At 33.4% G+C, this 12,975-nt stretch overlaps 1 protein-coding gene across 2 annotated transcripts; it reads left to right on the forward strand.

The window, feature by feature from the left end:
• Positions 1 to 2,046: 2,046 nt before the first annotated feature.
• Positions 2,047 to 12,021, forward strand: LOC134282129 (uncharacterized). 2 transcript variants are annotated; one of them, XM_062764576.1, is made up of 7 exons: positions 2,047 to 2,108; positions 2,289 to 2,321; positions 9,299 to 9,393; positions 9,518 to 9,589; positions 10,213 to 10,360; positions 11,504 to 11,521; positions 11,931 to 12,021. In XM_062764576.1, exons 1-7 carry the CDS (start codon positions 2,078 to 2,080, stop codon positions 11,978 to 11,980), a joined length of 447 nt encoding a protein of 148 aa, XP_062620560.1. In that variant the 5' UTR covers positions 2,047 to 2,077; the 3' UTR covers positions 11,981 to 12,021. The 2 variants fall into 2 exon arrangements, with proteins under 2 accessions (XP_062620560.1, XP_062620561.1); XM_062764577.1 differs by having other exon boundaries at positions 11,955 to 12,021.
• Positions 12,022 to 12,975: the final 954 nt, after the last annotated feature.

Here is a 12,975-nt window from a genome sequence, read left to right on the forward strand (position 1 = left end):
CAATCATGAGAGAAAGTCAAGCTTCATGTCATAAGATTTCTATGTTGTATGTCATAGAGTTCAGGGCATTATTTACTGAACAGCTCTTGTGCATATAAAGGTAGAATTTATTCAAAAACTTCTACATGAGAAGAAGAAAAACTCTTGCTGTGGCCTTTGAACATCTCAACATACAGATAATTATACAGAAGATGTTTTATCAATTGACAATAGATATTTCCATTTGTGTGTCGATTTGATATGTCGGAGTGAAACTGAATCAAAAGACCCCGCAAAGTCTGCCTAATCTTTTTGAAAATTTGATGTATTACTGACTCTTGACAATAAGGACCAACTAACTTCAGCTTATATTTTCCATCCTCAACTTTCCTTATTTATATAGTAATATTTCGTTATCCCTTACGTATGGTGTTGACGTCTCACGACTTACTTAGTACTGTAAAAGCACAAATGTTCGTGGGGGATTAAATTTCGTTTATTTCGTTGTTAACAATTATCAACGAAATTAAATCCCACACGAAATTTTATATGAATACTTATTGAATAGCATTACATTCAAATCAACGAAATTAAATGCCAACGAAACTATTTTTGACGACAAATCAACGAAATTTTATCCCCACGAAAATTTGTGATTCTACAGTATTCGATACTCAAAAGTATGCTCCGAACGTAACAAAGCCAGGCTACTAAAATGTAAGGTGATGTTGCAGAGTTTTCAACAATGTCGTTTAAGGTATCCGATCCATAAAGGGACATAATTTTCTAACCGTAAATATCCATCCTGTGTTAAATACTCTGAAACTAATTCAAATCAGTTTAGAGTAGAAAAGGATTTACCAAACGAATTTTTCAAAAATATAATTACCTGAGAAGTAATTAATTAATTAAGAATGCAAAGTCTATGGGAACAAGCAATTTGTTTTAAAAAAATACTAAGAATATTAAAAAATGCTACGGTGGAAAGATGCATATGATTATTAAGAATAGAAAAACAGTTAAAAGAATTTCACCATGTAGATTTTTTTCAATTAAATTTTATTGATATAAAGGGGGGATAACTATTCAAGGACGGTCAAGGTCAAAAATTAGGACACATTCTGCACTTACATATTGATACTAAAACATGAAAATTTTGTCAACATCTACTGAGTATTCAGCCAATATATATCTGTTATGCATTCAGATTCATTGAATCTGAGGCTATTATGGATCGGATACCTTAATCAAATTCATCATTTTGTAAAATCTATGTCTATACCTAACATTGAGTCGTATTTTGATTGACATGTTTCATTCAAATTGTTGGGCCGATATGTCTAAGAATTTTTCCGTTTGTCTGATCATGACAAGGCGCACACTGTGGTAGTGAGTCGTGGACAGGGGATGCTTACTCCTCCATGGCACCCGAGCCAACCTTTGATAATTAAGAGGTCCAAATATTTTCGTCTACCCCCTATATGTATCGTTTCTGAGCTTCGTTATATCAATATTTCATGAAATTAGAAACTCAAAATTAATGAAAAATTTCATGAAATGGAGAAGTATCATATATATAACAGCATGAATTTTATCAACAGCTAGGAGACAATTGTCTGAAAAAGTAGTAAATTGGGTTGCATTTCTTTGTTTGGTTTAGAATTTACATTAGTAAGCATTTAAAGTATTTAAAAATTTTGGATACTGCATCTGTTAAGGAGGTATGATTAAATGATTTCTTTATTTGTGATGTATTTTTAATTATCAAATTATTTTTATTCGAAAATAATCATCCAAAATTAATTTTCACCGAAAACGACATCTTTTAAAAACAGGTTGACCACTGTAGGTAATTCAAAACACCGATAATTTTTTCCCATAGATTTCTGTAAATGTTTATTTCACAATCTTCATATTTCACAAAAATAGAAACAGACATTCTCATGCATTATCAGTGTCGTAACAGGCAAAGGCAATCGAAGGTTACTTAGTTTCAAAAGAGAGCGATTCTCCTAGGTCATAAGCACTTGATTAGGAATATTACAACAATTTTGGTAAAGTTATAAAAAATTTTGGCGGTCGACACCTCTCAGTCTTCATGGCCAGTTTCTGGTATTTCCTTGCTGCAGGTATGTACGTTTAGAAATTTTGCGTCTTCGGTAAAAACAGCAGGGACAGCAAATGATTGAAAAATGTCTTTAAAAAGTGTGATCTCATTTAACACTGATAATATCCCAATAGTGGCAATTCAATTTGTAATGACTATATCGGCAGATAATCTAAATGTTTTGCCCTTTTCTAATTTTCAGTGGTAGGTGTGACCATTTTGGCTGTTGGAGAAGGTATTTTTTCCTTTATTACAAAAATGCATTTTATTTACAAAAGTGACTTTTTTCTGCTTACTTTCTTACCCAAGAATATAATTTCAAAATCGGTATACATGTAATTGGTTAATATTACAAAGCTAGTATGCATTGTATCATGAGTTTCTTCAGTACTAAAACAAAAAAAAATTGAAAGGGAATTGCAATACCTCATTAGAATATTCCTACTGTTCTAGGATTACAATGTCTGCAGTGTACTGGAGTGTCATTCCCACAAAACTGTACACTGTGGTTAACTGTTCAGATCATTATGTACGTGTAGTTTATCATTGATTGTTGGTCTTGAGTAGTACCATTTACATTTCACTAAGCAATTTGGTAATGATTATTATTTTATATTTATAAAGACATTGTTATGATATGTATTAAAGGTTTTCTAAATGACAAATTATTAATTATGAATATGTTTTTATATAATTGTTCTATTACTTTTCGGTCTTGTTTGACATCTGTAGTTGCAGGTTAATTGCTTTCATTTGCTGTTGAGGAAAGGCATTTTTGCACATGGAGCAATATCTAATTATTGACATCTCTTTCCGGTCTCACGATATCAATGCCATTTACTCATACTTGTTATCAACTTTATGGTTAGATCTTAGGATTGTGTTCTTTGAATTTGTTATGCTTATCTCTATCTAATTTCAGTGTTGTAAATTAATGTCATACGGATTTTTCCTGTTCATGCAACTTTCTATCCTTAATTTAATTGGCTGGTCAGTACGAAAGTGGGTGGAGTTGTCAAAGATTAGACGTGAGTGAGTTTGTATGTGAGTCAATTTTGGACAATTCTTTGTTAAATTCAGTTTGTTCCATCTACGAAATTTGTTCTAAATTGTGTTTTTGTGAAATTTATATATTTTTGAACTGACAATAAATTCTAAACGTTAAAACCGACTTATCAATTGACTATATTACATGGTGGAGAATCCGGGTTTCATTTTTCTTTGGACTTTTAATTACTGTGAAACCACAAATCTTCGTGGGGGTTTAATTTTTGTTGTTTTCGAGGTATGACGAGACCCTGGAATTCATGTCCACCACGAAATGTAAAATGTCACATACATAAGTACTTATTAAATCTTGATCCACGAAATGAAATCCCCAAGAGATTTTCCTCAAACCACGAAAATTTGACCCTACGAAAATATGTGATTTTACAGTATTACATCATGGATTATAACAGTTCTGATTGTTTTGGATTTTGTTCCCCAAATCAAACCGTTCTCGAAATTCCAGCAGATAGTCAATCATTGACCTCCCCCGTAGCGATTTCTGCTAAAATAGAACTTACTAAGTTTCAATGATACACAAGCGAAAAGGCCTAGAAGTTTCTGCAGGAATTTGAATCTTTCTGCACTTTGCAGAATTTGAAGGACAATAGCAGAATTATCGCTGCATTCCATTTACACCTGAAGGGACCAGCCCTTGTGTGGTTTAGTACACTGGAGGTGACCGACAAACTTTCATGGACTGTTGTCAAGGAGGCATTCAATGCGCAATACCTCAGCAGATCTCTGTACGATCCGGCGATCATTGCAGAATCCGCCAAATTTGACGCTTTGACCATAAAGCCTGGGGCCTCAATAGAAGGCTTCCACAGCCAAGTACTGGAAAAGGTGTCCAGACTGGAGAAACCAGAGAGAGATCTCACTGCGAAATTTATTAATGGACTCCCCCAACAACTGGCCTTCTTTGTCCGAGCTGCCAATCCGAGGAGCCTCCAAGCCGCATTCCAGGAGGCCAAACTCGGAGATGCTTATGGATATCGCCAGTCTACGGCTCCGGTATCGGTCGCTGCTGTTACAACTAAAGAACCCTCAGCGACCTCTAAAACACGGAGAAGCTTTTGTCGCAGCTCGTGGAATCAATGGACCGCCTAAAAGGCCAGGGACCCAGATAGGAAGCCCGCACATCGCCCAAGACCAGCACCAGCCCACCCAATAAGGAACTCCCGATACGTGTGTTACAATTGTACTGACCCAAACCATTGACAAGCTGAGTGCAACTGGAACGGAAAGGGACCCCGTGAACCATCCGTAATGTGCCAGATCTGTAAGCAAAACGGACATAGTGCGCGGCCTGTAAAAAGGTCACCGTTGCGGGAAACTAACCGCGCCCAGTCTGCAAAAGGCACCCACAGCCTGCGGCGGTGAATGTAACAGTGCCAACATCTCAGATTATGAAAATGTGTTTTGTGAAAGTGTAAATAGTGAAAGTGAATGTGATGAAAATAGTGCTGGGGAATTTATGTACGTGCCAGTCAAGATCCAAGGTATGCAAGTTACTGCACTGTTAGATACTTATGGAACGCCATCACTGCCTTATAGCATAAAACTATGCATTCATTATGTCAATCTATCATTACGTGATGTGAACATATCTTTACTTTATGTCAATTTTTTATGGGGTGATGTAAAAATATCTTTACATCATGTCAATGCTGCATTACATGAAGTAAACACATTCTTCCATTTTGTCAGCACTTTATAACTTGAAGTCCAAAGTTCATTATGTGAAGTGAAAATATGTTTACATTGTGTTAAAACTTGATTACGTAAAATGAATGTTTCTTTATATTATTTCATTTCTTTAATATGTGAGGTCAAAATTGCATTACGTCAAGTTAATTTCGTTTTACATGTGTTCTATGATTAATTTATCATTACGTTAAGTCAAAGTCCATTCCCTTTTGTGAGTTTATATTTCTATTATAACTAAGCATTATTACGTGATGCTTATGTATCTTTATTTTACGCCGAGGTCATCACAATGTGAGGTGAAAACATCTTATCTTTATGTCAGTGCTTTATTACGTGATGTAAAAAGGTTTATAACATAATGTGAACATATATTATGGAGACAGTCCCGGCGTTCCATATTATACCAACACTTTATTACATTATGTCAAAACTCCATTCCGTGATGTGGATATATTATTACGTTATGTGAACTCTTTCTTATGTGATTTAAAACTATCTTTACATTGTGTTAATTCTTTATCATGTTGGTTACAAATGTTTATTACGTGCTGTAAAATACATTTACATTATGTCAAAGTTGATAACCGTGCTTTCACGACTGAGAATGGGGGGGGGGGGGGTCTGAATAATTAGGACGAATTACAGATACATTATATGAGGGGCGGGGGGGGGGGGGGTTCTGGCTTCCTCTTTTTTCCCGACATAACTTTATCGTAGAAAATGTTCATTGAAATTCGCCCCACTTTTTGCTGAAGTATATGGGTAATGTAGTATATTTGGAAAATTTTTAAGGACTGATAGAAGTTGGAACCCCCCCCCCCCTCTTTCACCCGAAAAGGATTTTCGAGTTTGGAATTTTTGTTTGTTTGTTTTTTTTTGTTGCTTTTTCTTCTACGTTATTTTTTTTCTGGCTGACAAACCTCCCCAAACTTTCAAAAACGATGCAACGTCACTGGAATGAGTCATTTTTTCAACCATTCCAAAAATCTACCAGTTCCTCACTTAAATCAATTGACCATTCCTTAGTAAACATGGGTACATATCAGTGGCGATCTTGGGTTCTTGAAAAGAGTAGCTATAGTGGGACGGTATGGTGTCTAAGTTGGGGACCGGGGGGGGGGGAAGCCTGGAGGCTTTTTTTTTTTTATATATATGAAACGTTTCAACTTATTTCAGTTATACCTTATGTGAGACTTATGCAATGTCCTACAAAGTAAAACCAATTAATTAATTTCATGCATATTTTGATCACTAAAGATGGGAGGGCAGGATCCACCTCTCCCCACCCACCCACCAGAGCACGTATGAAATACGATGTGTTTACACTTTTTTTTTTTTAAAAAGGAGGGTTAAAGACTGATAAAAATCTAAGGACAGTGTTTTGTATAGTTAGATCAGAAATTTCGGACTTTTCAAAATAATTCAAAATAAAAAGGAAAATATTGCTGCATAACACATACTATTTGATTTGCGATAATTATGAGATTTAACGGCCATTGAATTTCGACGTGAAAAAAAAAACAATCGTCAATAAAGATTCCACGGGAACATGATCCTATTTATAAATTTAAACCTGATATTTAATTAAGAATTAATAAAGTCCTGTGTATATAATTTAATATTTGATATGTTTAATTTAAATTACTTGCATGTTTAACATATGCATGTAATATTGAAAACACAAAAAGAACTTTTAGGCATAACCTAAACCTTACGTCACACAATAAAGAGTTGAAATATTCTAAGATATACTGACAATAGGCTAAGCATTTTAGACACAATGTAAAGATACAGTGGCATAACATAATAATGATTTGTCAAAAAGTAAGGGAAAATTGACATCATGTAATAGATTCCCGTCGTCATGTAGCATATTGCTGACACAATATAGTAAAGAATTGGCCACATGTGACAATTTTTTTCACATCATGTAATGAAATTCTGACATCGTTTTATAGCGACTTTGATATTGAATTAAAGATAAATTCACATAATGTAATGAACTACTTAGACCAAATAGTAGAGAGTGCACATAATGTAATAATGAGTTGAAATTATGTATAAAAACATCTTTACACCACGTAAAATTGTTTTGGCTTAATGTCATAAAAGGCTGATACACTGTATAATGCAATGGAAGATTGGCGCAATGTAATTGAAGTACGAGTTAATGCCGTAAAGACTTAATATAATGTAATGGAAAGTTGACATAACGCAATAGTAGCGTGTGTAAATGTCATAAAGAGTTGACATAATGTAATGGAAAGTTGACATAATGCAATAGTAGCGTGTGTAAATGTCATAAAGAGTTGACATAATGGAATGGAAAGTTGACTCAATGCAATAGTACTGTAAGTAAATGTCACAAAGTGTTGACATAATGGAATGGAAAGTTGACACAATGCAAATGTAGAGTTCTGCTATAAGGCAGTGACGGCGTTCCATAGATACTGGTAGTATCAATATCGTTTCTTAGTCTCTCTTTGATAAATTACCAGTTAAAAGCAAATCAAATTTTCGATCATGCAGTGAACTGACAGTTAACTTGGCCAATAATCAGTCTGGTTGCGTCTGTGGGACAGCCAGTATCTCAATGCAGACACCTTGTTCGTCTACAGTTCATTCAATATTTGTATATATTTTAGATTGTGCATCTCATCCTTTAATACTTGGTACTTGTTATTTGATTTCTAAAAAGATTGTGTGAGATTTTGACAAATTTTTAACTTTTAGAGGTCAGAGCAAATGTACAAAAGTTAGATGTAGATCTAGTTTTTCATTGCCACCCAATTCAGAAATGTTCATAAGTGGCAAAGTTAGCAAAACCAAAATGATAGGTTTACCAGGTGTTTGTTCTGTACATAATTTGTTTTTGCGAAAAGGGTTACTTCTTGTGAAATCAGTTGTTACTATTTCAACAAACGACTCAGTCCCCCTTAAGATATTGAACCCTGGTGATGAACCTGTGTTTATAAATAAAGGATCAATTCTGGCTCAATTCGTTCCACATTCAAAACAATATACTTGGACAAAACCCCCGTTGAGTGTGCAAACGTAACTTTATTTGACTCCAAGTCAGCTCCAGCAGTAAATCCACATTCCAATGAACAGTTTCTGCTGAATTTCAACTTTGACGATGAATTGAGTGTCAGCGACAAAAAGTCATTAACAGAGTGTTTAATTAAAAACAAATCATTGTTTGTAACAAAGGAAAATCCTGACATAGGTTTTACACTTGTTGTAGAACATCAGATTCATCTCAAACCCGATGTGCAGCCTACACATCATCTACCATACCGATTACCCCCAGATAAGAAACACGTGTTGCGTCATCGGTTTGACGATCTTTTGAGACAGAATATTATTGCAACTGTTCAAGAATTGGAAAAAGTCCCTATTACAAGTCCTATTGTGTTAGTATCCAAACAAAACAAACCAAAGGGGAAGTTAAACAACTTAACTAAAGATCAGTGTTTGTAATACTACAGGTTTTCTTGTGATTTTCGCTACCTTTATTCTGTGAAACAAGAGTTCCGGTACAATATCCCTGACTTACATGAACTTACAGAATCATTTACAGACAAAGTGCCGAACTTTATCTCGTCCATAGATATGAGCAAAGGATTTTTCCCGATGCCTATCTCTGAAGACTCAACAAAATACACAGCTTTCAATACCTGTTACGGCACATTTAAATTTCTACGACTTCCCATGGGACTAAAAACCTCACCAAATAGGTCCTTCGTGGTCTTACATTCAAGTCAGTATCGTGTTATGTGGACGAGGTTCTCATTTATTCCGAAACTTTTGAAGAACACCTTGCAGATTTTCAGGAAGTATTTGGTCGTCTTCATTCTAATTCATACTAATTAAATATTGCAAATAAGGACTTCCAGCATCTCTTTAATATTAACTTCAGAAACCCTGTGTGTACAATCACAAAGGTTTTAACAAAATGATTACACGAACGCCCATTGACAAAATAAGTATATTTATGAGTTTCATTTGTATTGTAAAAGTAGCTGACTATGATGTCAAAAAGCCAAAACTTTAATTTATTGTGGGGAATGAATATATAGTGTTGAAAAGTCATATGTATTGATGTTATTGATTTTTTGTAAAATTTGATGTTTTTTTATTTATATTTTTAAAAAGGTCATCTTTAAAGCAGATTCAGAGTAATCAGGAGGAAGATAAAAGGCGTTGGATATTTAAATTATGATTTTTTTCCCAAAGGAAATGAATCTATGTTTGCTTTTAAGTTTGAGAAATTTTTGAAAATATTGATGCAATGAAAAAAAAAATACAGAACAGAACAAAATAAGTAAACTAAAACATGTAAATTAAAAAAAAGAAAGACTTCAAAATTATGCTACTGCCTAATTTTTAATCATGACTTCTTGATATTTGAAATCTTGAAGGTAATAAAATTGAAAAAAAAATATTTTACTGTAGCCGTTAACATGGTCAATGGCACCGTCTGTTTTAATTGTCCTGACACAGCTAGTCCTGGAACATGTGAAAAAGTGATTGTCTGTAATTACGATGAGGTACCAAATTTCACAACTAAATTTAAATTTTAAAAAGTAAAAAAAAAATAATAATAAAAAGTGAAAAACATAATTATTTCAAATTTGTAATTCAATTTTTGTGGAAATATGTTCTGTTTTATAGACTTGTCTAGCTAGATTGGTCCTTACAGAATTGTTTCAAGAGCGGTATCAACTTCGATGTGAGAAAAAACATGTGAGTGCAGTTTTATTTGTTTAATACTGCTGTGATGACGACAGCATGGAAAGAAGTTACAAAAAAGATAACTCCCTATGGTAGGTTTTTGCATCTTAATGTACTCACCCTTACACTGTGAAATCACTAATTTTCGGGGGGGGGGGCTTAATTTTCGTTGTTTTCGAGGAATCAAGAGACCCATAAATTTGTGACCACCACGAAATGTAAAATTTCATATGCATCATTACTAAACATTTTCCAACCACGAAATCAAATCCCCACAAACCAATGTTATTTCCTAAAACCTCGAAAATTTGACCCCTTGAAAATATGTGATTTTACAGTATTTAGATTACAAGGGAAGAAGCTGCAACAACTTTATCAGGATACACCCGAACACCATCTATAAAAATATTTGGTTAACTAGTGCAAAACTGTCAAAGGTCAGGAATGAACAAGGTTTTTGTGGAAAAACATCCCCCAAACTCCAAAATCTAGACAAATCAATATTTCATTTTGTTTAATTGGCAATTCATATGTTATTTGCAACAAATTTTATAGCATTACCAATTATGAGGAATAATATGCACACAAAAAATAGAGCACAAAAATGACGTTTATTTTTCTTTTTCAATATAAAGGTTTGTCAGGATTCTGTAGGAAGGCAGTTTCATGGACATCCTAAATCGCTACTTGTTGCTTTCGGTAAGAGACAGTTCCAGTTTCCCCTAACGGAATGCCAATACTGCTGTGACGATAACTTTTGCAACAACAAAGAATGCGTGAAAGGTAATACGTTTATATACCAAAACAGTAAGGACATCAAATTGATATTTATGTCAGGATATTTTGAATGTTATGGAGAGAACTGATATAGGCAGTGCCTGCTGTCCAATCCTGTTATGTCTATACATAATAAAATATTGGTTAAATTAAATAAACCATGTTATCAAAATTTAAATATGTTAATTTTCCTGACACGATTTACATGTAATAACCGAAAACTTTAATTATGAAAACAACTAATTGTAAACTCCTCTGCATTCATATTTGACCGCTTGAGTTGTAATTTACAAATGAATATGGTGAAGGGATGACACAAACAAAATTTAATTTTTAACAAAATTGAGAAGAAACGCCCAAAAATGCTTTGAATCCTCTCAAGCTATGTTAATTAATGCAGAGATGAGCCATTTTTTGCTACTTCCGGTTTGACCGGAAGTGACGACGATGCACGGAAAATTAATTTTTAAGCTCCAAGAGACATATGTTACCCAAAAACTTGTCAAAAACGGCATATATACGCGTTTTAATTCCGGTTTTCCTGACACGATTTACATGTAATAACCGAAAACTTTAATTATGTTCAATAAAACAAATAATTGTAAACTCCTCTGCATAAAATCATATTTGACCGTCTTGAGTTGGAAACGAAAGTAATTTCAAAACAAACTTTTTGAAATTGATAGATATAAACTTCTATAATCTCTGAAAATTTGAGCGAAATCCGTTGAGAAATGAGTGAGAAGGGATGACACAAACATATTGCAAACAAGCACGTTTGTTGACTAAGATTTTTAAGGATACCCATCGCTTCTTCTCGAGCATTTCGGACAACCACAAATATGTAAAAATATTGCATCATACTTCCATGGCAACCCCCATTATTTAATGCAGGAAGCCCCTAAATTATACAGTCTGGAGCTGACGTTTATTGAAGGTAAAGATATAAAATGAAGAATGCAGAAGAAGGGGGTTCACATCTTTATACTAACCTTACCTTAATTCTTTCCGTGCCAGAAGGCACACAAAGCCTGGACATCTCTTTTCCACTGGGGCTATTTTTGCTTTGCAATTGCAGCACAATATCGTTTGAAAGCTAGTTAGGAATGACTTTATAACTGTATCACTGAAAATTTCCTTTGTTTGCAGGGACACATGGCCAATCAGGTAACTGCAATCCACATTTTTCAATATTGTGAGGATTAATATACTACCACTTAAATTGTTTTGCCGTTCAAGCAAAATATTTCACGGCTATTTCGAAATGACTTAAGTCATCGAAAATTGCTATTTGTTTGCAGGAACATATGGTGATTCAGGTATCTACAATCTGTATTAACTCAAATCTTTTGATTCCTGAAATAGTCCATAATCTACAAAAATATCGTTTTAATGTTTAGGTATTTCAGTACACGTCATTTCTATTTTCACTTTTTTTTTTTAAATACTTAAGTATCATTTTTGGTCATGTTGTTCATCAGTAGTTCAATTCAATGTTATTCTTTTAAATTACTAGTATTGATTGTTTGATTAGATTGTATATTTTAAACATAGTATTAGTCGATATTTTTTTCAGGATTTTTTATCTGTTTCATTGCAGGTGCTCAAGGACACCTCGTTGGTTAATGTAATTTTTCTCAAATCTTCGAATAAATATGAAAATTGTATTTTGTCAATCAGTATTGCTCTTTTTTGAAATTCGGAACACGCATAATAATTTATATAACATGGCCTTCATTAATTATTCCTTTATAACGGAAATACTGACAAGAAAACAATTAATCAGAATTGCAGGTCATAATAGGATATAACTACATGATAGGTGAGGGTTGAACGATGACGATGGGAAGGCTGAAGTCATCCCATTAGTGTTACCAGTATATTGTCCTCTCCAAATTTATAATTTTTCAATTAAAAAATAAATTAAAAATTATAAATTCATGTAAAGGACAAAAGTCTTAATGTTAATTATGATCAATAAAACATTCTAATTATTTCATAATAATGCAATACGATAGACGTGTTTTTGAGGACACTGAGATATATATTTGTTAATATTTTAATAAAATCGAATATTTTTAATTAATAAAACGTTGCAGACATTTCTAAATGTCGAAATAAAGGTCACGTCATTTTTTTTATCTTTAATACAGCAACATTTCAAATAAATTCTGTGTGATTAAAACAAAACAGGTCGGTTCATAAATGAAAAGTTTGTATTACCTAACACTTAAAATAAATAAAGTGTAAAAAGCTCTACTTGTTAAAAGCCTGGAGGAAGTTGTGCTGTCTGCAAAAACACATGTACATGTATACTTGTTCTTTCCATCAGTTTCCAAGTTTAAACTACCTTATGTATGATATATATCTTGTTTTCATCAGTACATTGCATATAAATCTATAAATTGGTTCAAGTTAGCCATTAAGGACAGACGAGACGTTCCTTAATAATAGATAAAATATTCCAAGATTTTGTCATTGAATTATTGCTACTTAAACATGTATACTCACAAAAAATTAAGGTACCTTACCAGGCATTTCTGCAGGATATCAAGGGTAGTTTTTCTTATATAATCCTTTTGGGAGGAAAAATATTTTTCCAATTTCAAATGTTTATGTGT

Source organism: Saccostrea cucullata, unplaced genomic scaffold, assembly GCF_032062105.1.
Source record: "Saccostrea cucullata isolate Sc308-1 unplaced genomic scaffold, CSIRO_AGI_Scuc_v1 ctg83, whole genome shotgun sequence".
NCBI lineage: Eukaryota > Metazoa > Mollusca > Bivalvia > Ostreida > Ostreidae > Saccostrea > Saccostrea cuccullata.

Coding starts and splice junctions, on each gene's coding strand:
- LOC134282129 (XM_062764576.1), top strand. CDS start 2,078: ATGGCCAGTTTCTGGTATTTCCTTGCTGCAG. Junction 2,322..9,298: donor CATTTTGGCTGTTGGAGAAG/GTATTTTTTCCT, acceptor ATTTTACTGTAG/CCGTTAACATGGTCAATGGC. Junction 9,590..10,212: donor TTCGATGTGAGAAAAAACAT/GTGAGTGCAGTT, acceptor TTCAATATAAAG/GTTTGTCAGGATTCTGTAGG.